Source organism: Triturus cristatus, chromosome 7 (genome assembly GCF_964204655.1).
Source record: "Triturus cristatus chromosome 7, aTriCri1.1, whole genome shotgun sequence".
Taxonomy (NCBI): domain Eukaryota; kingdom Metazoa; phylum Chordata; class Amphibia; order Caudata; family Salamandridae; genus Triturus; species Triturus cristatus.
In genome coordinates this window covers 1,859,309,432-1,859,337,342 of record NC_140590.1, presented here as the reverse complement: position 1 = coordinate 1,859,337,342, position 27,911 = coordinate 1,859,309,432, and the positions used below count along the sequence as shown (strand labels likewise).

General features: G+C 46.6%; 1 protein-coding gene across 4 annotated transcripts in view; it reads left to right on the top strand.

Moving 5' to 3' along the window:
* Nucleotides 1–25,837, top strand: part of LOC146813488 (uncharacterized) — a 196,654-nt gene extending 170,817 nt beyond the window's left edge. For all 4 annotated transcript variants that reach the window (XM_085620285.1, XM_085620286.1, XM_085620287.1 and 1 more), the window contains 2 exons: nt 12,620–12,730; nt 24,865–25,837. In XM_085620285.1, coding sequence (XP_085476411.1) covers nt 12,620–12,730; nt 24,865–25,511 — 758 coding nt within the window. In that variant the 3' untranslated portion in view covers nt 25,512–25,837. The remainder of the gene's footprint in view (nt 1–12,619; nt 12,731–24,864) is intronic.
* Nucleotides 25,838–27,911: the final 2,074 nt, after the last annotated feature.

Here is a 27,911-nt window from a genome sequence, read left to right as displayed (position 1 = left end):
TGGTGAGCAAAAAAACGATGGATTTAGGCCCAGATCTCTGTACTGGGGTGAATGTATGACATTGTTCTGCATTCTGTCCATCAATTGTTGATTTTGCTCCAGGCACAGGGCACGTTTTCTTGGCTGTGTTGGTGAAGGCCCCTCACCCAGCTGGGAGACTGGCAGACCTTGGTCCCCAGTCCTGGTTGCAGCAGCTCAATGTCTCATGGAGCTCTTTCTCCCAAGAAACACTGCTGTATAAAATAGTGTGGGGACTCAAGCTCCCGCCTTTATCGTCTAAATCCAGACATATATATGCGATTTAGTGTTTGATCCTTTGAAATTCAGGGGGAGGGGAGATGTCAACTCCTTTGAAGTGGTCTCTCCTCTGCACTTCCCTTTGTCAAAGGGACAGTCTAAGGCAGCAGGAGTGGCTCCAATTCGGATTGAACCACAACACAGGCCAAGAGAGTAACTGGGGATTACACCTGGCTGTCAGCCTCCAGTGAAGTATGTCCCACAATGGGTTCAAAGCTAAGCCTTCTTCTCTGTCAAGATTACCTGGTCCGCAGTGCCAACCTTATCGTCTCACCACCTCCATGACAAATAGTCCAGGCCCGACTGACTATCTTTTTGGAGTCAAAGGGACATTTTATGTGCACAGAGGATGTGCTGCTCCCCTTCCACCAGTGCGTGTGTTCCCACCTCGGCTCTCTGGAATATCAGCATTCCACATCTCCTGTCAGGGATGCAGTCCTCACCGCTCCAGCCTTTCCAGGCCCCCACCAGTGTGTGTGTGTTCCCACCTCAGCTCTCTGGAATGTCAGCATTCCACATCTCCTGTCGGGGATGCAGTCCTCACCGCTCTAGCCTTTCCAGGCCCCCACCAGTGTGTGTGTGTTCCCACCTCAGCTCTCTGGAATGTCAGCATTCCACATCTCCTGTCAGGGATGCAGTCCTCACCGCTCCAGCCTTTCCAGGCCCCCACCAGTGTGTGTGTGTTCCCACCTCGGCTCTCTGGAATGTCAGCATTCCACATCTCCTGTCAGGGGTGCAGTCCTCACCGCTCCAGCCTTTCCAGGCCCTGAGCTTAAAACTGGAACCCACAGGCCTCCATGATGTCAACCATGCAACAGGCACGCACACATCTCGGCACGCCCAATCAAGTATCACACGCTTGCTGACACTAGACCACCATTCATACAGGCCATGGGTGAATTAAGTACTCTGCCACAGATCTTTACATGACTGGGCCGGAAGACACCACTCCAGTGACACCGATTTAAAAAGGCCTGTTCACACTACGGACTCTTATGAAGCACAAAACGGGTATACTGCCATCACCATGCTTTTGTCACCTGACTTCAGATAAAGGCAGTAGTGCTCAACCATTCTGAGGGTACCCGTTGGTGCTCCCCTCCCAGTCTAACAAGACCACATTACCATGAAAGAGGCCTAGGTCATGGAGCACACGCATGTAGTGGTCGCCCATTGTCCAAATTCGGTACCAGGGATCCGAATATCAGTGTGGCCGGTGAATTAGCGGGGGTGCTTGTCCTTCACCAGGAAGAGGACTTTTCAGTCAAAACAGCACTTCTGTATTTTCACGCGGAACATGCATGTCTTGAACAGGCGCCTAGTTACCCTCCAGGGTGATCAGGCGTTCCCTACAAATCTTGAAACTTCCCGTACCCCATGCCCAGATTTCCCGAAGACTCTCATTTGGTGTATTTGCGAACTTCACATTTATGAGTAGATACGAATTCTCCATGCCACAGCAGGCAAGCTTTGTGAGTGGCTGGCAGGGACTAACTATTCTATTTAAAAAGAGCTTCCTTTTCCTCATACAGATCCCACATCTCAATAGACAGGACACGCCTTTTTACGTGAATACCTCCTTGCACTGCTCTCAGTGATTAGTTCTATTCTTCACGCGTGTCAGCCTCCGCAGGCTGGATTGTAATTTTCAACTGAAAAATTTCAAGTAAGCATTTAAATTGAACTGCATGTACCAGGATGCAAAGGGGCGAACTGTGCTGGGAGGTAGCAGTGTGCTCCCATCCCCCTTCTGTTTCAAAAAGGCTCCCTTGAGCCACTGGGCTGACGAGCTCATGGGAGGCACCTGTGCGCCAGGGAGAGGTACAGAGACCTGAGAGGATTGTGGCAGCTTTCTCAGCAAACCCCAGAAGAATTTCATTTTATCTCTACTGAAGAAGGATGAAATCCAGAAACACATGTGTCTAGAGATTACCAGCACTAACCTGCACCAACTTTGGTGAGACACTGCAAAATTTCAAGTAAGCATTTAAATTGAACTGCATGTACCAGGATGCAAAGGGGCGAACTGTGCTGGGAGGTAGCAGTGTGCTCCCATCCCCCTTCTGTTTCAAAAAGGCTCCCTTGAGCCACTGGGCTGACGAGCTCATGGGAGGCACCTGTGCGCCAGGGAGAGGTACAGAGACCTGAGAGGATTGTGGCATATTTCTCAGCAAACCCCAGAAGAATTTCGTTTTATCTCTACTGAAGAAGGATGAAATCCAGAAACCCATGTGTTTAGAGATTAACAATACTAACCTGCACCAACTTTGGTGAGACACTGCAAAATTTCAAGTAAGCATTTCAATTGAACTGCATGTACCAGGATGCAAAGGGGCAAACTGTGCTGGGAGGTAGCAGTGTGCTCCCATCCCCCTTCGGACTCTTTAATGGGTTCAAGTGCTCGGATGTGAATGGGCGCACCCATTGATAATCTTTGACCAGGAAATACACCCCTCTTATAGACTTTGCACTCTTACTGGTCTTGATCAATTCGGGCACACCTGCCATGAATCTGATCACTCGTACAAATTCTACGGTGCAATCTTTCCGTCATTCTTATGAATCAGTAATTGTTTTTGTTCTTATACCTGAACTGCTTGTGATCTAGGAGCCTCTCAGATCAGCGCCGGGCTGGTGATACTAGGCACCGGGTGATCTCCTTGGAGGCTGGAAGAGTCAGGCCAGTTTTCTCACAGGGGACTGGTTTTGTTACTGGGAGTTGATGTATTTTTTTTTTATTTTTTTTTTAGCAAAATCGGTCACCAGTAACCAAATCAGAAGGCCACCATGACAGTCTGCACCAAAACCCATGCTGCCAGCCTCCCCATCTTCCTCCAGGTTTGCGCCAGCACACTGTAGCAGGGTGCAAACGCATAACACGTGCTGAAGCCTGCACTGAGTTAAAAAAAATATTAACACCAATTCAGTACTAAAAGGAGCAAGGAGCACTTCTACAAGAGTGTACCCCCAAGACACAAAAAACTTTCTTCTCAGCACAAGAATCAAGGTACCCAGGTCATGCTCTGCCGGTCGGTCCACAAAACTGGAAGTCGATTCAACGTACCATCAACACAGTTGACCGCACAAATTGACAAAGGGGAAGAAACTTTGATCCTCCCTTGGACAAGACCAGTAAAATGAGCATATGTACTTGGAACATCAACAGATTAGCCAGCAAAAGCAATGACCCAGAGTTTCTGCAATATTTAAACGCATTTGATTTGCTACTGCTTCAAGAAACCTGGCGGAAAAGGCATTTGAACTACAAGGGTTTACATCTTGTTGTATCCCAGCAAACTAAAGCTCCATCTTTGGTCGTAGATCAGGGGGCCTAATGATTTTTGCCTCCAACAATAGGCGAGATTACAACAATAGAATCTCAAATAGCACCTCCAAGCGTAATACAGGTGGCAAAGATATCGCTCCGGTTAAATAACCAACTTCAAGAAGTTATAATAATCTACACTTACATCCACCCCAAATGGAAACGACAAGCTGCCAACAAACTGATAAAAGCCTTGGAAAAAGTAATGGACGAAGAGGATTCCGATTTTATTATCCTGGCAGGCGACTTCAACATGTTTATTATCAGCTCGGGTCCAGGTGATGGCCTTGACCAAGAACTTAGCACTGCATGGGGAGTGCCAAGACAGGGCTCCGCAAAAATTTTAAAAAACTACAAATTGCTAAAAAAACTTACTACGGCAATTAAAACACCATAATTTAAGAGCCTTGAACGGGCGCTACCCAGAAGACGATCCACCAGTCGCAACTTTTCATTCAGAAAAGCAATCATCCCATTTGGACTACACATTTACATCTTTAAACATGCTTGGCAGAGTAGCAGCGTTCAAGATAGGGACGAGCGACCTCAGTGACCACCTGCACCAAGAAGCTACAATAAAAGTCAACTCACTTCTCGAAACTGAACCACACACAGGTATTGACATTAAAGTGACTTCAAACCTAAGGCGGCTTCGGTGCAATCCCTGTAACATCGGCTCCACAAGCCTTGCAGCGAAAACTCTTTACACTCAAGTGGCAAGCTCCATGACAAAATTGTCAGAAGTATGGCAGAACTTCATCCTAGCCATCGGCGAGAAATTATTAAAAGGGCCATCAAACAGGGTAAGCCATGAAAAGGGAGCATTAACCAAATCACAACTTACTTCAGATATGAAAAAGCAAAAACAGATAATAAATCTAACACTGAGACAGATGCAAAAAGATCCAACAAACCACGACTTACAAATTAGCCTACGGAAAGCGAAAAAATTGCTAAAAAGGAAGAAATGGGGGGAAAAAAAGAAGCAAAAAACGATGAGCTATGGGTGAAACTCCTCTACAAAGAAAAACGGCAAAATAGCTCAAGGTTCTGGCAAATGATCAAAAGAATAAATAACCCAGATCATCTTGGCCTAAACTCTAACATAACGGAGGAAGCATGGACAAAATACCTCTTCAAGCACGTTAACAACACGTACGCTAACAAAGAGGATGGCCTTGAAGAGGTGGGGACAAAGGGGTCCAGCAAAGAAGCTCAGAGGGGAAAAAACAGACAACTACCACATAACGGCCATGACCCAAGAAACGGGTGCTAGTGGAGCCATGCTACCACCTCGTATGGATAGATTATTGCCCGACCCAAGCTCTTCTTTCTTCACCGAGTCTGGTTATCTGGCCACCACACCAGCCGACGTCAAAAGGCAAATAGCCAGGGGCAGACCGACAGGTGCCCCCGGACCAAATGGCATTCCACCAATGCTATACAAATCAGACGCGGAATTCAGGAGTGTAGCACTAACACCGATATTCAGAAATATAAAGAACACCCTGACTCGTCCGGAATCCTGGAATGGATCAGTAATAAGCCTAATCTTCAAACACGGCAATAGGAAACATCCAAACAATTATCGGCTTATTGCCCTCACAGATGTGGAGTACTTTGCAGGAACCATACTGGAGGAGCGAACATCTTGGCCATCTGAAAACTCTGTAATCCCGATCAATCAAACTGGTTTCTGCCGGGCTCAAGGGACCACAACCAATATCATGGCACTGACCCTGCTGATGGATGCAGTAAAAGAGACCGAATCTCCCCTGTTCCTCTCCTTTATTGACTACACGGCCGCATTCGACCACGTGGATCGCAACAAACTCTGGCGGAAATTGGACAACTGGGGAATAACTAAACATCTTCTAGATGTGTTGATATTACTCCACTCAAACACCTGGATTAAGGTTAAACTAGGAGCAGGAACACACCCCTCTAACCCTATTCCAACAACAAAAGGGTTAAAACAGGGTTGCGTGTTAGCACCGCTTTTATTCAACCTTTTTCTCGCAGACTTGCCAGGGGGAACTCGACAAACGCCCCTGTCATGCACCGAAATTAGGGAAAATTCCACTGTCCAATTTGCTATACGCAGATGACTTGGTGCTGATAAGTCTGACACCGATTGGCCTCCAACACCTTCTAAATGTAGCCCACTCCTTTTCAGAAATGAATGCCTTGCAAATAAAGTTTAACAAATCCAAGGTTATGACCGTGAACTACAGGAAAATAGGAAAATCAATTGGCTCGTAAACGGACAAGAGCTGGACTTGGTAACTACCTATAAATATTCGGTCATAACCTTGGACTACAAGAACTCGTCCAAACCCCAATTGGAGTCCTTGCGAGGAAAGGGAACCGTGACTCACCTGGCGATAAAAGCCCAACTTCCCGACCTAACGCTCAACCCTCTGCTTCAGGTTTTGCGCGCAAAGCTATAGCTGACTCTCACATATGGGAGTGAACCCCCTTCAAGGGAAGGACGCCGTATTACTGGACACAGTGATAGCTAAAGTTTAACAAATCCAAGGTTATGACCGTGAACTACAGGAAAATAGGAAAATCAATTGGCTCGTAAACGGACAAGAGCTGGACTTGGTAACTACCTATAAATATTTGGGAGTAATCTTGGACTACAAGAACTCGTCCAAACCCCAATTGGAGTCCTTGCGAGGAAAGGGAACCGTGACTCACCTGGCGATAAAAGCCCAACTTCCCGACCTAACGCTCAACCCTCTGCTTCAGGTTTTGCGCGCAAAGCTATAGCTGACTCTCACATATGGGAGTGAACCCCCTTCAAGGGAAGGACGCCGTATTACTGGACACAGTGATAGCTAACTCATATAGGGTTATCTTTAACCTGCCAAAAAAACGTCTCCCCTGCACAAATCCGGTTAGAATTTGGTCTTCTGAAACAAACACCAGAAAGGCGCGGTGCGTATGTTACCAGCTGGCACAAGATTCACAGCGCTGAGGTTGGTTCTTTAAACTCTAACCTATGGGAAGAGCTGCTCCGACATTGCAAATCCTCAGCCAGAGATTATCTATTTGATTCACTTCAAATCCTGGGACTGTCAGACCTCTGGGGCACTCCAACAGATCTTTTGTCTTTCAAAAAAGTCACGAAAAAATCAGCACGAATCATCTCCTCCATTGAGGACAAGGAGGCATTAACAAAAAGAGCGCATGGCTGGATCACGCTCAGCGACTACGAAAGAATGCAACCACAAGCCTATCTTAACATTGGAATGAACCTAAAGACGAAAGAAAAGTTTTTAAAATGACGCATTGGCGTAATCCCGGCTACCCCGCACTTACCATGGGTGAGAAACTGCTCGCAGCAGTGCCGCCTGCGTAAAGCTGACAAGGAAGGCATCATCCATGCTATGTGGATCTGTCCTAAACTAAAGGACTTGAGGTACAATTTACTACGTCCATCCTTCAAACTATATGGTGTTCGGACATGCAGGCAGGCTGTCAAACTGTGCTTTAACCCCACTAAAACAAAACTAAACTCTTGGGTCATAAAGTTTTTTGAATTAGCAGAAAAAAGACACAAGGTCACTGGGGAGCTAAACAACAAAAGCCAGATGTTTGATGTCCGCAGAAACATTTTATTGACAGTTTTAACTGATATTAAGTAAACTTTAAAGCTGAGGAACTCTCATATAATTAACTTTTAGCAATTTTCTAGCAATGTTTTTGTAGCGATCCTCCAGAGAAACCAGAGAAACAGGCATGGACGGGAGTAGTGCACACACACCCGCACTACAACTCCCATAACACCGCGGGGCAGGGCCGGGAAAAGAGCGGGAACCAGGAAAGAACCCGCCCCTATATAAGCTCCACCTTGGAACAAGGTGAGTGCTTGACAATCCGACCGGAACCAGAAGACTGCTACGAGGCTTCGTTGCAGTTTACCTTCGCCGAGGATTCACAGCCACACCGCGGACGCTTGCCTTCCCGCTAGGAGCCGCCACAGACCCAGTGTTACCCTTGGGACCTCAGCCCACCGCGGACGCTTGCCTTCCCGCTAAGAGCCGCCACAGACCCAGTGTTACCGTTGGGACCTCAGCCCACCGCGGACGCTTGCCTTCCCGCTAAGAGCCGCCACAGACCCAGTGTTACCGTTGGGACCTCAGCCCACCGCGGACGCTTGCCTTCCCGCTAAGAGCCGCCACAGACCCAGTGTTACCGTTGGGACCTCAGCCCACCGCGGACGCTTGCCTTCCCGCTAGGAGCCGCCACAGACCCAGTGTTACCATTGGGACCTCAGCCCACAGCGGACGCTTGCCTTCCCGCTAGGACCAGCGGCACTTCCCGCCATCTTCACTCACGCCCCTGTCACAGCGCGGACGCTTTCCTTCCCGCAGGAGCTGTCGGCAGCGTGACCCAGGTATACCGAAGGCGGACGCTTTCCTACCCGCTTCGGTATACGGAACCATCCCAAGCTGTACTCACGGACACAGACTCGACTACGGCGAACGGTGACAGGTAAGGGGCGCTAAGTACGTGTTACCTACGCCCTTTTTGACGCTCACTTATCTGTTACTTTGCCTAGCATCACGACAAAGCTGAGTACACGCTGGTCACATTGATACGAAGCCATCGTATTCCACAGTCCACTACCTTGACTCTCATCCCAGACATTGGGGCGCTGAGCAGCCACAGGGAGGAGTGGAACCCACTATGCAATAGCGTACCAGCACGACAGACTTGTGAGTAGGGGGATATACCACTACGAATACTGTACTGTCTTGGTCATGTTCATTCCCAACCACATACTTATGCTTATGTTTTAATCCCTCCGCAGTTACCCCCAGCCGTGTGGAACGAGAGCTTCGCCCGTCACCCACATCCGCTGTTACCCGAGTTGCTCTCTCTTCCCTGGTCCCCACGGTGCTTCCTTCCATACCAGTGACCATTCCTGGGTGGGAGGCAGTATCAGGGCGAATAGGGAGGCCTCTCTCCACTGCTATCGTCCCTGCTGGCTGTTTTCACAGGTTAGTGGCTCTCCTAATTACCTTGTGCTGCTGACAACCCGACAGTTTTATTGTTTTGTAAAGATTTTAATTAATCATGTACAAATAAACAAATTACTTAGTACTTACTATGGCACTCCTCTCTAAGCCACTCCACTCAGTACTACTCTTCACCACTCCAAACCACTCTACGCCACTCTGCGCCTCTCCACTCTATACCACTCCACTGTGCGTCACTCGACTGTGTCACTCTGCTCTATAACACTCCCCCCATGCAACTCCCCCCCCCCATGCCACTCCCCCCCCATGCCACTCCCCCCCCATGCCACTCCCCCCCCATGCCACTCCCCTCTATGCCACTCCCCTCTATGCCACTCCCCTCTATGCCACTCCCCTCTATGCCACTCCCCTCTATGCCACTCCCCTCTATGCCACTCCCCTCTACGCCACTCCACTCTGCACCAGCCCACCACCTTTTAGCCATGCTTAACAGGAGCCACGCTCCTGTACAATATGGCCAAACGACATTGGCAAAGCTAATGGCTCTCCCATAGGTGAGACCTATTAGGCTTGCCAATGTTTGTTACAAAAGTTCTAGAAAGTCGCTTTCTGGGTGTAATTGGCTGGACGGGCCATCTATACCAGAGTGGCTTTGTATCCTACGAATCTTCCTGTTAAAGTGTGAGCCACAGTCTCAATGTTCTGGCATAGGGGCACAAACTAGGCGATCCGCTGTGTGACAGTTGACCTGCCTTGTCTTCCTTAAATACATGAGTCTCCTTAATTCTCAGGCTGTGACCGGTGTGGCAAATAGCGGGGGGGGGGGGGTGGGGGGGGTCTGTGGAACCAGTTTCCCATCAGAAGGGACACCGGACATGGCTGCCCACTGTGGCCTCTCCTCAAGACGCTGCAGATGGAACAGCTGGTGGAGTGCGGCCTACAGATGCTTCTCTACAAGGTTTCAACGGGGCCTCCACAATGAAGCAACTGGTGCTGCTGTTTACCGAGGATGGGCTCCTGGATCTGGGCTGCGCTTGTCAGTCGTGCCACAGGGCAGTGCAGATGCTGGAAGCCTTTGGTGTTCCTCAGACCTCTTAGGACATCTGCCTGAGTCGCTGTCACTGGTGCAGGGCGAGGTTTATGCCTCTTATTGGGGATCACACCTGGACCTCAACAGCAAGAGCTTCAGGGACCTGGGCACCTTCATCTCACTCGATAGCGAAGTGCCGGCCGCAGAACGTGACCCATTAGAAGCTTGAAGACAAGATGTATCTCGCGGCTTGGCTAGCACAACCTCCCCTTTTCAACTATGGGAGATTTGCCCTGTTTAAAATGCTGTCCCTCCCCAACCTACATCTCCAACTTCAGGACTATCCCAAAAAGGCCCATCTTCATGCTGATCGCTCAAACTTACTACCTTTTCTTGAGGTGTAGGACGTCTCTGTGTCGGTGTACAGCTGTTGCAAGTCCTCATTGTATGGGGAAAAGGGTATGGCTGACCTTAATCAGACCTCTTGGTGTCATACTATGGTATTAACAAACTATTCATTAGTTGGGGCCACAGATGACCCAGGAACTTCAAATGAGCTGCGGGGCGTGACGTACAAGTACTCCTTCCGTATGCTGTCTGCAGTCAGACTTCTCAGTGGTCTTTCGTATGCCACGGTGACAGTATTTAGTGCCTGGGCTGATGAGACGTCATCAGGGGGCTGCCCTTGAGGGGTTTGGACCAGATACCTAACACAAAAATGGAATGTGATGGCTTTGCTCTAGCCCTGCGCTGCTGGTCGTCGGAACCAGGGAGTGTTCCCGCTCTATCTGATGTCGCGCTGTGGTTCAGGGCATCTGAAGGGAGGGGGTAGGATCCTCTCCGAGGTGCAAATCTCTGCAATGTTCTTGGTGGGTTTATCTGAAGATCTGGACTTCATTGTGTTGTTTATTAATTTGCCCAAAACTAGTCTGCTAAAGATGCACCAGACATTGGGTACGGTTTGAAGTCTGGACTGCTGCATTGGACTGGAAGTCCCCACATCGTGTCAGGGGGTGCCCTGCTCCTCTATGGTAAATGTATGGACTGCGATGTATGTCCCTGTATCAATACCAGCCAAGCCTGTGCTGGCACCTGTAGTTGTACTGCAGGAAGGCGCTCGCCCTGCTCTTGAACGTTCATTGGGGGGCTTCCTTCTACTTGACTTTGGTTTATTATTTTCTTTGTTTCTCATATTTAAAAAAAACAAATAAAATTGGTTGTACACAAATTCCTATTTTGTAACTCAAACCTGTAGGCCACTGCCAAGGCTCCAACAAGCAGGGACTAGATAGCGTCTAACAAACCTGTTGAAGGCTCCTAACGAAAGCATATCGCTGAGCAGAAACCCTTGTTCGCAGTGCCCTGGACTCTGCTGACGGCTCCTGACCCTGGAAATGAGCCCTGCGATGGTGAGTGCCTTCCCCAGACATTCACACATAAAAGCTGTGAAAAAACTGTGACTGGTAGAAAACCTGGAGCCACTGGAACCGAAACAAAGTTGTACAAGAAAAGAATCCCCTTTTTTAAACCTTGCAAAAGGCCTACTTCTATCATTAAGGGGAATCTTTATAATTTGCTTTTAGTATAACGCTTTGTATTTGCATCCTGATGTTTGTAAACATTGTAAATAGTAGGTGTTTAAAAGGGCATAATTAACAAACCTCTCCTGGGCAGGAGACTGAGCTGGACATGCAGTAATTCCATTCTGTGTCTAGCAGAATAGTTGTAGTCTGGGCTAAAATACATCATCACCCCTACAAGACACAGACTACCAGCCCAGCATGCTTGTGTCCTGCACTGTAAAGCATGTGTCTCTGCATTTCGTTGTCCCTGTTAGTTTCAGTCTGCACTCCATCACTTGAATTCTTCCATAAGCAGCGGCATCGCAGAGCTTCGCCATCCTCCTAGTGGGCGGCCACTCTCCTCAGTAAAATGATGGTTGTGAATGTTGTTCTTGTTTATAAACATTGCCACAAGTGGTCAGACTCCAGCAGAGACGGTTCAGGACATGTCTACATCAGACCAGGTGCATCATTTAATGCACAGTCTACAGCCAGGCTTCGCCCAGGGAGCTGCAGTAATGGTTTGAAACAAAAATATTGTCCGCTAAATTAAATATCATCCCGCCGTAATATGGTGGGTTTAATATCGAGGAGCAAAATATTGATAAGGTAAGTGCATGTGGGTAACTATAGATTTTCTATTCTCGACCTCTACATACATTGAGTATATATAAAGTAAGTATACATAAATGTGGAGTTCGGTAAAGTAAACCTAAGCCGTGGCTCATATCTGTCTGACAGTGTATCTGTGGGTGCACGGTTGACACGTTGCGGAACATCATCGTGCTACTGACAGGTCACGGAGTCTTATCTCAGCAGGTAGCAGCTTACACCCCTTCACTTGTAGAGCTCTTTAAGATTTTCCAATGATACTAAAAAAAAAAGTTATTGCAGTACCTAGGAAAAGTACTAGAGCTGCTGGACGGCCCCATCTTCACACACGCTGACTGATAAGCACACTGCTCTTTTTTACGCTTACATATTATAAAGGCTTCAATATATCTCTGCTCCCCCAACTGAGTCCCAGGGGTGTATTTTCACCCTATGCACCCCCAACTGAGTCCCAGGGGCGTATTTGCACCCTATGCACCCCCAACTGTGGAGCAGGGGTGTATCGGAACTCTGCACCCAGCACGTGTCCATTGTGCACACATAGAAGAAACCTGTGATTCCCCAATCCTGCCCTGCAGAAGGTTTCATTTTTCAGATATTTGAATACGCCCCTGGGACTCAGATGTGGGAGCAGAGGCCGGCCAGCTTCTCTGTTTAGTTTTTCATGCATGTGAACAGAGATACTTGGTGACAATCACTCCAGATCAGAAGACTTGTGATTGAATTGTTTGTGGATGACAAAGAGTATCCGCTGTTAAATATTTATGACAGACTATAACTGATGTTTTATCTTTAAAATTAGAGCGTGTGGCCAGCCCTGAAGTTGTGTTAATAAACTCAAACAGAGACGAAAACATCTATATCGCGGACGACCAGGACTGTGAGATAATAGAAAGCATGAGTGATACAGCAGGTAAGCATGTGGCTTATACCGCCTTACAATGGATTACAGATGGTAGCGAGGATGCGCTCAGATGCCATCACTCATGTACGCCTCGATTGAGCATACCCAGGGTTAAAGTTTGTCCTTAATCGAGGTTGCTCAGGCTTCATGTGCACTCTTTGGTAGTTGAGTGTTCATCTTAACAGACCCAACTTGAGTCCCGGTACTCCATATGCCTTGCGGTCAGAGCGACAATTTAGGGTCCTTTGTTGGTGGCTTCGGCTGTATGTGCTTTGATCAGATGCCCAGAGTACACCACAATATTGTCAAGACATGAGCACTTCTGGTATTCACAGGTGAGCCACTGTTTGCAGCAAATACATCCTGGGGTACTGGTCCCTGGCTTTGAACTCGAGGTGTCAAGGAGGAACAGCTGCTTCTTCTGCTTCTCAACACCTCACATGGCTAGGGCATTCTGAAGGCTTCAGGGATGTCTTAAGAGGAGACTTCAGGGATGTCTTAAGAGGAGACTTCAGGGATGTCTTAAGAGGAGACTTCAGGGATGTCTTAAGAGGAGATTTCAGGGATGTCTTAAGAGGAGACTTCAGGGATGTCTTAAGAGGAGACTTCAGGGATGTCTTAAGAGGAGACTTCAGGGATGTCTTAAGAGGAGACTTCAGGGATGTCTTAAGAGGAGACTTCAGTGATGTCTTAAGAGGAGACTTCAGGCATGTCTTAAGAGGAGACTTCAGGCATGTCTTAAGAGGAGACTTCAGGGATGACCTCAGAGGAGACTTCAGGGGTAACCTCAGAGGAGACTTTAGGGGTAACCTTAGAGGTGACCTCAGAGGAGACTTTAGGGGAGACTTGAGAGGAGACTTTAGGGGAGACTTGAGAGGAGACTTTAGGGGTGACTTGAGAGGAGACTTTAGGGGTGACTTGAGAGGAGACTTTAGGGGTGACTTGAGAGGAGACTTTAGGGGTGACTTGAGAGGAGACTTTAGGGGTGACTTGAGAGGAGACTTTAGGGGTGACTTCAGGGGTGTCTTGAGAGGAGACTTCAGGGGTGTCTTGAGAGGAGACTTCAGGGTTAACTTCAGAGGAGACTTTTGGAGACCTGACGTCTCTCAATGCCGATCAGCAGCTGCTCCTGCATGAATGGACAGGCGCTACTTGGCGCATCACACACCTCATTCTTTGTTCTCTCCGTGGTTATGGTTTTCAGTCACCTTTGAGCATCCACATGGTCGTGGCCAAGTGATAGTTCACGCCAGTGAGTACTTGACATGTGTGCTGTACCATGTAAGTGTGGGTCTGTCAAACACTGACATGCATTTCTCTATGTCTAGTGCATGCGACTGGGGACAAGAGGGAAAGAAGCCCTTCTGAGACAGTTTTTGTCCTTTGTCCCTCCCCCACTCAACTCACACAATACCCCGCAGCTACTTGTATGTCCCATATCCCTGCTCTGAGCAGGTAGTAAATACGTGCACAGGCATGTCAATGGGGTGACGGGGCAGGATGGGGTTTTGGGAGATTAGGGGAGGGAAGAGAAGTCTTTTTCTAGCTGCGGTGCATTGTACATAACAAAACAGAAGGAGGCTGGCTGCTGCAGCCAAAGCCTTGTGCATTTTTCTGGCCAGAATTACAGACTGGAAACATTGGGTCCGGTTCTCCTATACTCACAAAAACTGATCCACTTGGAATCCATTGGCGCAATTCCATAAGGTAAATCCACTCCTCCTGACTTCTAATCAGCCGCCTGGAAGTTAAATAAGAATGTGTTTGTTTCCTGAGCCTAACTATGCATGCTTTAAACAATACTTAATCAATCTACTTACACATGGCCCCTGATTACATAGCAGGTGGAGTAAAAACAGTGAATATTTTTTTTGCTCAAATATTTCTCTGCTCGATTAGAAGTTTCCGCATGTAATTCTTCTGCATGCAATTTAACTTTTTGGTTACAGTCGCATGAGAAAATAAACATGCAATTTTTCCTCATGGTCAAATCACATGCAGTTAAAAAAAAAACAGCTACTATTACAATTTGGAAGGGAACCATTCCCACGTTTAGAATTAGCACCCACATTTACCTCTTGCATAGAGCATGTGGTATTTTTTTCAAAAATTCAGAAAATAATACGAAACGATAGACTGAGGGATTACATGCTAGCGTTTTGCTTTTGTTTTTTTTAATTAATAAATTGTTTTAAAAAATTGTATTTAGTTTTTCATTTCCTACTTTTATAAAGTTGCAAAGATAGGTGATGAGTTATTTACTTACCAATGTGCTTTATATTTATACGTTTCTAAATTCCACAATATTAATAAATATCACCCAGACTACATCATTTTTCAATTTGAAGACGTGTCTACGCCACAGCAACGTTATTTTAATTAAGACCGACCTGTAACACAGCATGATCGTTATCTTTAATCCACTGTCCAATTACACTCTCAGCAGCAGGTCAGTGTTTGTAATAGTCAAAAAACATGTTTAAGTAATATCTGCTACTGTATTTTTTTCAATCCAAAACATTTTTGATTTATTTAAAATAAAAATGTTTTTGCATTGCATAGCTAGACCAAGAGGAAACTCCATGTTCTATTTGTATATGCCTGTGTTTATTCTCCCGCTCTGCATTGGTGGCTCCGGTGGAGGCGGCCGTGGAGAGCAGACGGAGGGACAGGAGGTGGGGTTGCTAGTTTCACCTGTCCTCCGTAAACTCTTCATTATTCATGTTTATAAATGTGTCGCTTTCACAGTGTCGACGAGGAAGACAACTACCTGACGTGCTTTTCCTGTAGCGCTGCCAACATTGCGTGCTTTTGACTTCGTGCAATGCGAGGAAATTGGTTACAGGACTTCCCTTTAGAACACCTAGATGACTGTAGTCGTAGGTGGCAACACATAGTGGTAGGTGACGAGCAGCTTTTTGAAATGTTGGTGGGACGTTTATTGGAGTTGTGGAGGTTATCGTGGCACCCGCCATTTAGACCACACTGTGTGACATCACGCAAACGTGTAGTAATGTGATTCTGTTCAGCGGCCGTCTTGTCTAAAAGAAACATGCCTTCTGTGAGAAGTTGGCCTGGCATATGCTGTCCACTAGTTATAGGGGACACCTTGCACCAGTCCAATTCGACTCTTAAGGTGATAGGTTAAAAGACAACCTTTAAAGAAAGTTTCCCCAAAGTCTAGGGGAATACCTGCATTGGATTTTGGTACAGAAGCAGGCTGGTGGGGTGTCTGAGTCTGGAAGTGAGGCCCTATTTGGGGTGGTCTCAACCTCCTCAGCCAATGGTCACCATGGAAGCCTTTCTGTCCATGACTGTCATATCTGGCCCTAAGGGTCAACCTCTTGCTGCCTACAGCTGGGGGTTGGGTCCCTTTGGTTGGAATAGTGGAGGGCACTGGAAGGTTTGAGGCAACTATGCCCCAGGTTTCCCTGTGCCCAACAAAGTCCATCTGGGGGGTACCTGTACCTAGGGGTAAGGGGGATCCCTTAGTTTGTAGAGGAATATTCACCTGGCTAGAACTACTGTGCTGGGTGTCCCCAATCTGCTGATGAGGGGGTTCCCCTGGACAGGGGCCCACTACGGGTCCACTGACCTCCCTGACTTCTGCAGCCCTGGGCTGACTGAGGCAGGGTAGAGAGGGGCAGGATACCTGCTCCAGACTGGGTACCACCTTGGAAGGATCCCCTGCCATCAGAGCTGTGGCCAGGGCAGGCCTGACAACTTCTGGGGCAGTTACTTCACAAGGGGCAGGATCAGTTCCCTTAGAAAGCTGACCCTTACCTTTAGTCTGGGGGGGAAGGGACTGTTCCTCACCCCCTATGCTCTCTGTTTGGGTGGAGTGATCCGTTGTTTCAGGCTTCACTCCCTTTAATTCCTCCTGGGGTGGAGGTGAGGCCCTCCGGGTCCCATCCACTCTCTCTGGGATGCCTAACATTCTTAAATGGACATTGTGGTCTACCTCAGCCCAGGCTGAGATTTCCAGGTCATTCCCCAGTAGACAATCCACAGGCAAGGTTGGGGACACTGCCACTCTTTGGGCTAGTGCCCCTCCCCAGCTGAGATTTACCACTGCCATGGGATGGTCTGTCCTAATTCCATCAATGTTGGTCACCTGGTATCTAAACTCAGGTAAAAGCAGTTCTAGGGGCACTAGTCTCTGTCACCATGGTGACACTAGCCCCTGTGTCCCTGTAGGCCACAGCCTTCTGACCATTGATCATGGGCTCCTGTCTGTACCTGCCCAAGATATTGGGACTCATGGTAAAGTTGGCAAACCCCATGCCACCATCACAGACTAGAGTTGCTTGTGTAGGGGACCTGGTTAGGCCAGAGTCCACCTGAGTTCCCCAAGAAAGCCCAAATAAGTTTTTGGGTGCACTCCCACCACCTGGGGGATTACTACTAGTAGTAACAGGAGGTGTTGGAGCTGCAATGGGAGGAACATTTTCTTTATTGCCATTCTTTGGACAACTGGAGTCAGTTTTCCAGTGGCCAGGTTGCTTGCACACATGGCAATATGGTTTCTTATTGGAAGAGGAAGGATTTTGTGACCCACCCCCAGAACTGGATTTTTGGGGCCCTTCAGAGGACTTTTCTGTTTTATTATCCCCACCTTTCTCTTTGGGCTTTGTGGAATCTTTATTCTGGTCACCACCTTGGTTCTTGGGCCTAACCCTGGTTCTGACCCATTTGTCTGCCTTATTTCCCAATTCTTGGGGAGAGGTCAGATCAGAGTCCACCAGGTACTGGTGTAAGAGTTGGTTTTGACAATTATTAAGGATCTGCTCCCTCATGATGAGGTTGTACAATCCTTGATAATCATTTACTTTACTGCCATTTAACCAACCCTCCAGAGCCTTGGTAGCACAATCCACAAAGTCTACCCAATCTTGATTTTGTGCTTTTTGGGTGTCTCTGAACTTTAATCTGTATTGATCAGTGGTTAGTCCAAACCCATCTATTAAAGCATCTCTCAAGATATAATAATCATCTGCATCCTCTTCTCTTACAGAGAGGACCCTGTCTCTACATTTGTCTGCAAAGGAGAGCCATAAGATTGATGCCCACTGATCTACTGGGACCCTTTGAACTTTACTGGCCCTTTCAAGTGCAGTGATCCATTTATGGATGTCATCCCCTGACTGATAGGGGGCACAATCTTATGCAGGTTCCTATGGTCAGGAGCTTTCTCTCTAACTCTAGGGGTATTATTACTGCCACCAAGGGGTCTCTAGACCCCACTTTCTTGAAGCTTTCTGAAGCTCCAGGGACTCCCTGTCTAATGCTAGCTGTTCTCTCCTGAGCTGAAGCTTGGCTTGCTCAAACTGGATCAGTCTGCTTTTCCTCTCTTGGGAGGACTCTCTTCTCTGAGAAGAGGCAGAGGTCCCTTTGGATCTCCTAGAATGGTTAGATTCCTCTGAGGGGGATCTGTCCCTTCTGATTGGATCCACCACTCTCCCATTAGGGATGGAGGGAGTGCCCATTGGGCCATCACCTCCATGTTGTGAGTGGTCTGGTTCATCCAGGTCAAGTTAATTTTCCTCTTCCTGGTCCTCATCAGAGTCCTCCACTTGGGTGTCCTCTTCTGTGGGATGCCCACCCAACCTGTCTACCCCATCAGACACTGAAGTCTGCAATAAGCAGAATTTCTCTGAGACGTTGAGTGTTGGCACCTTTGGTTGTCTTCAAATGTCTAGCAGTGCACATCTCCCTAAGCTCTGTAAAAGTGAGATTGTCATACCTGTCGACTGGGACCTTTGAAGCTCCTTCCAGGGCCTTATGGGCTCCTGAAGACCTCTCTAGTGTAGTGGATTGTTGTATCTACCTACACTAGGTGTGGCCTACTGAACCCTTTCTTGAGTTGTAGTCAAGGTGTGCTAAGCCCTCTACACACAACTCCTAAGTTCAGTAGAACTTATTGTATTCTAAGCTAAATTTATATGTACCTTTTAGTACAAAAGTGGCTTTCACTTTAGAAATTCAATTTGTTATCTGGTAAAACAATGGCAAGCTTGAATCCAACCGCTGCACACCAATGTGAGAAGTTGGCCTGGCATATGCTGTCCACTAGTTATAGGGGACACCTTGCACCAGCCCAATTCGACTCTTATGGTGATAGCTTTCTTTAAAGGTTGTCTTTTAACCTATCTTAGTGGTAGCTGTGGAAAGCAGCCTTCAGGCTAAGTCTTGAAGGAGTGTTAAGCTTATTGTTTTACCATAGATAACCTCTTGAATAACCAAATGAAAGAGTAGTCCACACAGGTGTATATATATAAAATATATGTATTTATTCTAAGAATAATCCCACTAGTCTCTTTATGAAACTGGAGGTAAAGATACAATTCAATCAAGCATTGATAGTTACAATAAATAGCACTGGAATCATAGGGCCCCAGGGGGGGACCAAACCATATATTAAAAAAGTGGTATAAGAACCACGACAATTCTACAGACATTGCCTAGGGCACTCAGGGTCGCTGGCCCCTTACGAAACCACCCAAGGTAGTGAGGATGGGGGACCCACGGGACACGCGTGCAGTGGTATAAACTACTGTCGGGATCTCTATTAAACCCTATGGAGAATGTCGCGGTTGGAAATTGCAAGAATCTAAACACTTCTAGCAGGAGTTCAAGTTCAGCAGCTTAGAGTTAAGCTCTTGGAGGGCCCACACCCACAACAGTACCAAGGTACCTCTGTTACCTGCCCCAGGGAAGCCGGGTGCATAGGTCGTTTTCGATGTCGGGTCGCGATCTCGTTTTCAATGGAAAAAGAAGAACTGCTGCTGGCGTGAAGCGTCGTCGATGTCGTGTAGATTGAAGATGTGGATCTTGAAGGTAAGGACCTGAAAGCAGAGGGGACAGAGTCTGGGTCACGGCACAGTGACCAGGGGGCTCAGGAGAAAGAGCCCTTCAATGTCGGGTGCTTCCAGGTGGAAGATGGGTAGCTTGGAATCGGCAGCCACGGGGTCCATGAGGCTTCAAGGAAGGCCAGCTTCTGGAGGGCGACTGTCCCACGAAGGATGAAGGCTGCTGCAGTGTTAGTGCCTGGATTGGATCCACTAAGACTTGGCAACCGCAACCCACGCAAGGATCACAAAACAGCTAAGGTGCAGACCCACGAGGTCTGAGCAAGGTCTCCAGCGAGGAGACTGTAGAGCAGGCCTGGAGCAACCAGGGGAGCCCTTTAAAGTAAAGATTGACCTCCGCTAGGGCCCACCAGTCGAGAGACAAGGGACCGCGGGAGGCGGCAATTTGGAGTGCGTAAAGATGAGCTCACGGGTCGCCGGAGCGGGCTGGAGCGTCGTCCTTTGGCACAAGTAATGCTGAGAGGTTGGCTCAATAATGGGCCAAAGCACAACTTCCCCACTGGTCGGGGTCGTGTGCTGTGCAAGAGGTGGCCAGTGTCCTGGGGTATTGGGGATCTCGGCACCCACGGGGTCCCACTCTCACTGGCCTCTGGGATGCTTGGAAACCCACCTCAGGGTAGGCAGAAGTCTTCGATGTCCATAGGAGCAGCGGAGTTCCAACCGGGTCACTTGCAGTGTTTCAGGTGCCTGCCAAGCAGGGGGGTAACTCCTTTACCCCAAGGGAGATTTCTGAATTCAGCTGTGCGGCAGCAAGTCGAAGGTTCAAGTCTGTGAAGTCCAAGATTAATCTGAGGCTCTGGGGACCCTGCACCCACCTTTATCCAGACATTAGGGGAGTGTCTGAATCAGAGCCCACAAATGAGAGTTCAGGCGGGAAAGGGTGGCTACACCCTCTCCCCTTTGTGTGTTTTCCCGCCTGGGCAGGGGACAGGATGCCCCTGCACCGGTTTGAGGCGGTGTATGCAGAAGTAGGCACTGGAGAAGCCTACGCGCAAGTCTGAAAGACATCCTATGGTGCACCCACCGAGTTCCAATCCACATAGTCTGTCTGGGGAGGTGGGAACACCTACCTGCAACAAGATCCCGATTGTCCAGCTGCCGTGGCTGGAGTTAGGCCCAGCAACAGGCAGCCAGAGTCATGTGGGTGGCGGGTAGCATCCATTTTGTACTACGTGTGCACTTTTAAATTGGTGTCTAAAATCTGCTGCTTTTACCATATCGCCCCTCTAGCAGGGGGGAATCATGCCCTCACTCCCATGGCTGGATTGGGGGTATGATTCCTACATGTTTGACACCAAACACGACATGGTTCTGTGCAGCCACTCTCAAGTTATCACGCTATCGAGATTACTTATAATGCGGTTAAGAGTATATGGTATGGCTGCACTACAAACAACCCAGCAATAGTTTTACGAAGGTTGCAGAGGGGCCCTACTCAGGTAGGGGTTCCCCCTCACACATCTCATCACCCTGCCTTGTAGGATTAGCAAGGCCTACCTTAGGGGTGACCTATGAGGATATATGCGTTGTATTAAGTGGGATACAGGGTACCTATATTCCTGTAAGGGGTGCAAGCACCACCTTACCCAGACTACAGTAGTGGTCCGGTGGTGTCAGTTTGTATGGCTGTCCCAGGGGTGGCACAACAAGTGCTGCAGCCCCTGGTAGGCCTCTGAGGGACCCATGCCCTGGGTACCTAGGGTACCATCTACCAGGGGCTGAGAGGGTGTCCTCAGTATCCAATTGGTATGTACCTAGGGTACTCACATCAGTTTAGAGAGGACGCAGATAGGCTGGGGTCCTGGATAGCAGGATCCCAGCCAGACTAGTCAAAAACCATTCAAATACCAGGCAAAAAGTTGGGGGCAACCATATAGTCAGATTCCACCTTCCTACACCTTACCTCCAGTGAAGTCTGTGGACAGCTGCGCCTGATCCTTTATTCATCCTTTTTACGGGGGACAGGTCGCCAGATCCTTTATTCGTCCTTTTTACAGGGGTCAGGTCGCTCGATCCGTTATTCGTCCTTTTTACAGTGGTCAGGTCGCCAGGTCCTTTATTCATCCTTTGTACAGGGGTCAGGTCGCCTGATCGTATATTCATCCTTTTTACAGGGCTCAGGTCGCCTGATCGTTTATTCATCCTTTTTACAGGGGTCAGGTCACCAGACCCTTTATTCATCCTTTGTACAGGGGTCAGGTCGCTCGATCCTTTATTCGTCCTTTTTACAGGGGTCAGGTCGTCTGATCCTTTATTCATCCTTTTTACAGGGGTCAGGTCGGCAGATCCTTTATTCATCCTTTGTACAGGGGTCAGGTCGCTCGATCCTTTATTCGTCCTTTTTACAGGGGTCAGGTCGCTCGATCCTTCATTTGTCCTTTTTACAGGGGTCAGGTCGCCTGATCGTTTATTCATCCTTTGTACAGGGGTCAGGTCGCCTGATTGTTTATTCATCCTTTGTACAGGGGTCAGGTCGCCTGATCGTTTATTCGTCCTTTTTACAGGGGTCAGGTCGCCCGATCCTTTATTCAGTCTTTTTACAGGGGTCAGGTCGCCAGATGCTATATTAATCTTTTTTTACGGGGGACAGGTTGCCCGATCCTTTATTCATTCTTTGTACAGGGGTCAGGTCGCCAGATCCTATATTCATCCTTTTTACGGGGGACAGGTCGCCAGATCCTTTAGTCATCCTTTTTACAGGGGTCAGGTCTCCAGATCCTATATTAATCTTTTTTACGGGGGACAGGTCGCCCGATCCTGTATTCATTCTTTGTACAGGGGTCAGGTCGCCAGATCCTATATTCATCCTTTTTACAGGGGTCATTCGCCAGATCCTCTATTCATTCGTTTTACAGGGGTCAGGTCCCCAGATCCTTTATTCATCCTTTGTACAGGAGTCAGGTGATTCTGTACAGAGGGCATTTTATTCTACTGGAACATGCCTGCCCTTCATGGGAGTATTTCCACAAAGGTTTAAGTGAATAATCCACAACGTTGATTTCTACATATTTTATTGTTTTACAACTTATCTTCACCAAATTACGCTACCATCTACAATATTTGCTACACGTTTTGCTTAAATGTATCTTTGAAGAAAATCTGGTTCTGTGAAACTGCTCATACAGTTGAGTTTCCATGTATCATGCAGGCAATAATTCCTCCCCCACCCTTCCTGAAATCACCAGGAGAACCCCCAATGACATGGAAGGAGTGTTCAGGGCCTTGAATGCGCACCGGGGAGGGATAGATGGTTTCAAATTTAGACCTGATCGGAAAGAGTGGCTTCTTGAACATTCTTTAGGCATGGAGGGTCAAGAAATATTTGAGCACTTACCTATTTATTTACCAGATGGTGAAGATGATCAACTTGACGGGTATGAATAAGCCATTAAAAGACTGGAAATTGTTTTTTTCGAAGCCACTTACTTTAGTTGTCAGAAGGCACAAATGTTTTTTAAGTGAACAACCTGCCATTGAATCTGTTGACATGTATGTGGCCTCTTTGAGGGTTTGGGCATCTAAATGTAAATTCCATTAATTCACTGACCAACTCATTAGAGACCAGTTAGTAACAAGATGTTTTTAATGAAAAAACTAAATTCAAGAAAGGTTACTGATATGCAAAAATCCATCACTATATGAGGCAGTCAAAATTGTCAACAGTATAAAAGACTCGCGTTAGTCCGTTAAGCTATTCAATACGGACGTTGCAAGCACAGAAATAACTACAACAAAGGCTTTTCTATGCTAAGTAAGAAGAGTACCTATGGCTCCTGTTTTCGTTGTGGGTCAAGGTTCCTCGTCTCCTCGTTTAAACGATGTCCATCTTTGGGTTAAAAGTGTGGCATGACCGGGCATTTTGCAAGAATTTGCCTCATTGTATTAATACTTAGAAAGCAGTCCCATTTATCTGCAATGATGTATACAAGCGATGGAAAGAAGACCGGCAGGAGTGAGTCCTAAAGGCAATGCCGGGCGCTGGAGTAGAATTTTGTCAGACAATATTTAGGACCAAACCCTCGGAGAGACTTATGCACCAGGCGTAGAGTTTTAAAAATTAATCTTTTCCCGTTTGAGAGCCAGTGCAAACTCTGCAATAAAGGGAAATAAGGGCTGACCTAGGATAATTCAGAATCAGCCTGGAGGCTGCATTCTGTAGTCTCTGAATTTGGGCAGGTTCTTTAAGGGGACTGCCACGATAGACACAGTTGCCATAATCTAGCGTTGATATGACAAGCAGCGGGTTTGTCACTTTCTTCGTCTCCAGAGATAGAACTTAAAATATTTTTCTTAGCATTTTTAGTGTAAGGAAGCAGGAGGTAAAATGTGTCTAACTTACAAAACCATTGATATGTGTCACTGTAATATAATCAAAGTAATAGTGCTGAGGGAAATTGTAATGCGCCAGTCTCCATGACATTCAAAAACTTTGATTTGTTTCAAATGGAGAAAGCCAAAATCAGTTTCTTGATCATATCGTTCCTTATCAATTGATGGATTGAGGGTTCAATGAATTGTCAGCTTTGCCATAAAAAATTTTTTAAGACTGTGGGTGGTGTGAAGATTTTCAGGAAATTCTGTAGAGGAAAGCGTTCATGTTTCAAGTCGAATAATTACTTATATGTTAGACAGTGTTTCTTCTCGGAGGCAAGAATTGTAACCCATTCGGTTACTCTGTTATACTGTTTACCTTAGTCTGTGTAAAAAGTAAAATAATTGAATTAGTAATGAAAATTGGAGAATAAGAAATATGTGATTTAATAAAATTAGTTAGATTAATAATTTTCTTAACTGGTTAAAAACAATCTTAAATATGCTATGGATTGTGTTCATGTTTTATTTTCGTGAGGCATTATTTTATTGATATGACAAAAGTGCATTGAAATAAAATGGTTTACCAGCTCTACTTTATGGTTTTGATTTAATTTGCAAGTAATTCTCAAATTTAATTTGTACAACAGAAAGGCAACAATCCTGGGTACCGTCAAGGCCCCCGTTTATTAAAATGTTGATCCGGGATTGCAAACAAACAAAGCACTTGAGATGGGCTCAGCACATTGGATAAAAAAACAGCATAAATAAAGAGCTGATCATAAATATGTTAATATACGGCACTATATCTTTTTGGGCACAAAGTCTATTCAAATTATTATTCTAAATTGTAATGTTAACACGTCCACATAATTACAAAGTAACAGTCTAGAAAATAATCTCTTTATGACATTTTCTTATAAATTTAAAGCTGGTCATCATATATATCTATATATTGCACAGGTGATGGAAGCATAAATATTCAACGGAGAACTGGAGTGCCTGCACATTGTACAAAACCATCAACAACATATAAAGCTACCTCCGAGGACAAGTCCGTTAAGGCCTGCCGAAGCTCTCACAAGGGACCGAAACGTATAAACCATCACAGATCAGAGGGTTACCAGAAAAGAAACGAGGAGAAGACGACTGAATGTGAAAGTGGTTTTAGTCACACAGAATATTTCAGTGTACATCAGGAACAAGCCAAAGAAAGGATTTTACCTAAATATAATGAATGTGAAAGTGAATTCTGGAATTCACAGTTCCTTCATGATAACATAAAGAACCATCAGCCCTCATACACATGTAATGAATGTGATAAAAGCTTCAGTCTGAGGAGTGAGCTTTCCAGGCATGTGCAAACACATTCACCAGAAAGAACGTATGCTATGGTGGATTATGAGAGAGACTTTGTTCAGAATACACCTACAAATGAAAAACCTTATCAATGTACTATCTGTTACAAAAGCTTCAGTAGGAAAGATTATCTGTGTGGACATATAAGAACACATACAGGAGAGAGACCACACATATGTGTTGATTGTGGCAAAAACTTCACTTGGAGAAGCCATCTTACTAGACATAGAAAAACCAAACACTGTCCCTGAGCCGGAGCAACGTCCTGAGAGTGACGGAGAGAGGTGCATGGGCAATGCAGCACAAGGAGAAAAATGCAACCGTTTCACATCATCAGACCAACCTTAATTCACCATGTGCATAACTACCATCTGTAGATAGATATATATATATATCCATCTATCTATAGACAGACAGACAGACAGATTGACTGATTGATACTGCATTGCGGCTTCCACAAAACTTGAAGTAATCAGGGATAAAGTTACAAAGTAGAGGCCCTCAAAGCCTGAGTTATATTATGGAAGTTATTGCCTAAAGTTGCTGTTTGCAGTAATTAAATGGATTAATTTCTGCAGGTTTTTGCTTCATTATAAGCTTCTATTGTTCTGTTCTGATATGTACTGTAATAGTAGCAGGTATAATAAGAGCTGTCAAGGGCAATGGGTGATATAATTTTGTTATAATAGATCTTCTCTCCGGTGTGAAATGTGGGAGATTCATTAGTTTACAGGAGGGAAGAGATAACAGCAAAGTGTTGGCGTTCTGCTGAATTCAAAGCCACGTTTTCATCAGTATTGGAATACATAACCATATTGCACATCTTGCCAAGTGGTTTGCTAAAACCCTTATTTCAGGTTAAACTGAAATGGTTAAGAGACAGGCACTTAAAGGCTAAAGTGAAGGCTCTTAACCGGAAAATGAATAGTGTTTGTTTTAAAGTGTTGGTGTCAAAAAACTTATTTTAGCTCTAAAAGTATGTATCGAAGATTTGCAGAAGAAATTACATAGAAGTATGTATTTTCGCGGAAAGAACGTCTTCCTGAACGCACAGTGGCTTCTTTGGGTAGGCAGATGATCACTAAGAAACCATTCAAAGAGATTTGTATCTGTTTCTCAAACTTTTCTTATTTTTGTTTTTTAGTTGTATTTATTTTGGAGACGTTTCCTCTTTCTTTTCTCTCTCTCTGGCTTATTTTCTGGGGAAAGAGGAGAGGTTTGCGCCGGGGGTGGGGGTTCTGCTCTTGTTTTGAACTGCATTTTTTTAAATACTTTGTATATTGTACCATGCTTTTTAAAAATATTTATTTTCTCTTTGTTATCTGGAAGCTGGACGTTTTGATTTTGAGGTGCAAAGCAAATAAAAGTTTACATTGTTTAAAAAACACGAGCAAGAATGATGGCTCTGCTAAGGCCCCTCACACATCCGATGGCCGCTCATTTTCTCTACAGTCATTTGGAGAGCCAGCACCAGTTGCAGAAAGGAAACTGCACCATGTATGCAGTCATGTATGCAGTCATGTATGCGTGTGTATATGTATTATTATTTGTAGAGCGTTAAACCTAGATATATCGCCAATCAACCGAAGTAGGATGGTTCGGTCCCCCATTCCAGGGCCGTCACATATGGTTCAGGACGGGCATCTCCAGGGCTGGCGCTTGCACACACCTCATGGGGGAAGTGCCAGTCACACGGTCTGTGGCACTGGATGACCTGTTCAGTCCTGACCTGGCAAACGAGGTCACAGAGAGACACTCCTGCCTCGTAGTCTACAGAATATCCTCTGAGAATCTGTGGTTGATCAGGCTTCCAATGTTGATTGGCCGTCAAGCTTTTGGCCAAATCCCTTGCATCAGATGTTGGGTTGGGCTCTCTCCTGTGTCCCAGTACTGGCACATCAGTACCTCTAGTGATACAAGAGATCCCAGAAAGAACTGCAACCAAAATGTCAAGCGCAAACGTGGTTCTGATATTAATACATCAAACAGCAGGCGTCTGATTAAAACGCATAACCAGGAACAAACTGTGGAAATTGGTGTAGGGATCAGTACCAAGTGCTTCTAAACCTAGTTTTCACCAAAAAGGTGTTTCTGAAGCCCTGGGTCTCCATCAGAGAGGGGGCGCACTGCCCTGGTCTACGCTGTGGGCACTACAACTATGAATTTGCTGTCCCCAGCATAGCCAAAAGTGTGAGACTGCCCAGGGGACAGAACATTAGCGAGTGGCGGACCAGCTCTTTCGAGCAGCCAGGATGCCTTTCGCTGTGCAGGTTGCACCCTGGGCTGCATTTGAAAGGCGACACACACTGCTGGAATAAACATTCAGCAGACCAGAAGACTCCAGACCATACAAAACTCAGCGGGCAGGGTCACCCACTGCTTCCTGTCCTGCACTCATATCAGTCTACACCTCAAAGAGCTCCACTGACTCCCAATCTATAAACAAGCATCCTTCAAACTCCTCACACACACACACAAAGCCTTACACAACACTGGTCCCAAGTATCTCAACAACTGTATAAACTTCCACAAACCTTCCAGACACCTCCCCTCAGCCTGACTCCTGCTCGCACGCACCCCCCTCCGCATATGCAGAACCAGACTTGGCCGTCCTGCCTATTCCAACCTCGCTCCTAAAGCCTGGAACGACC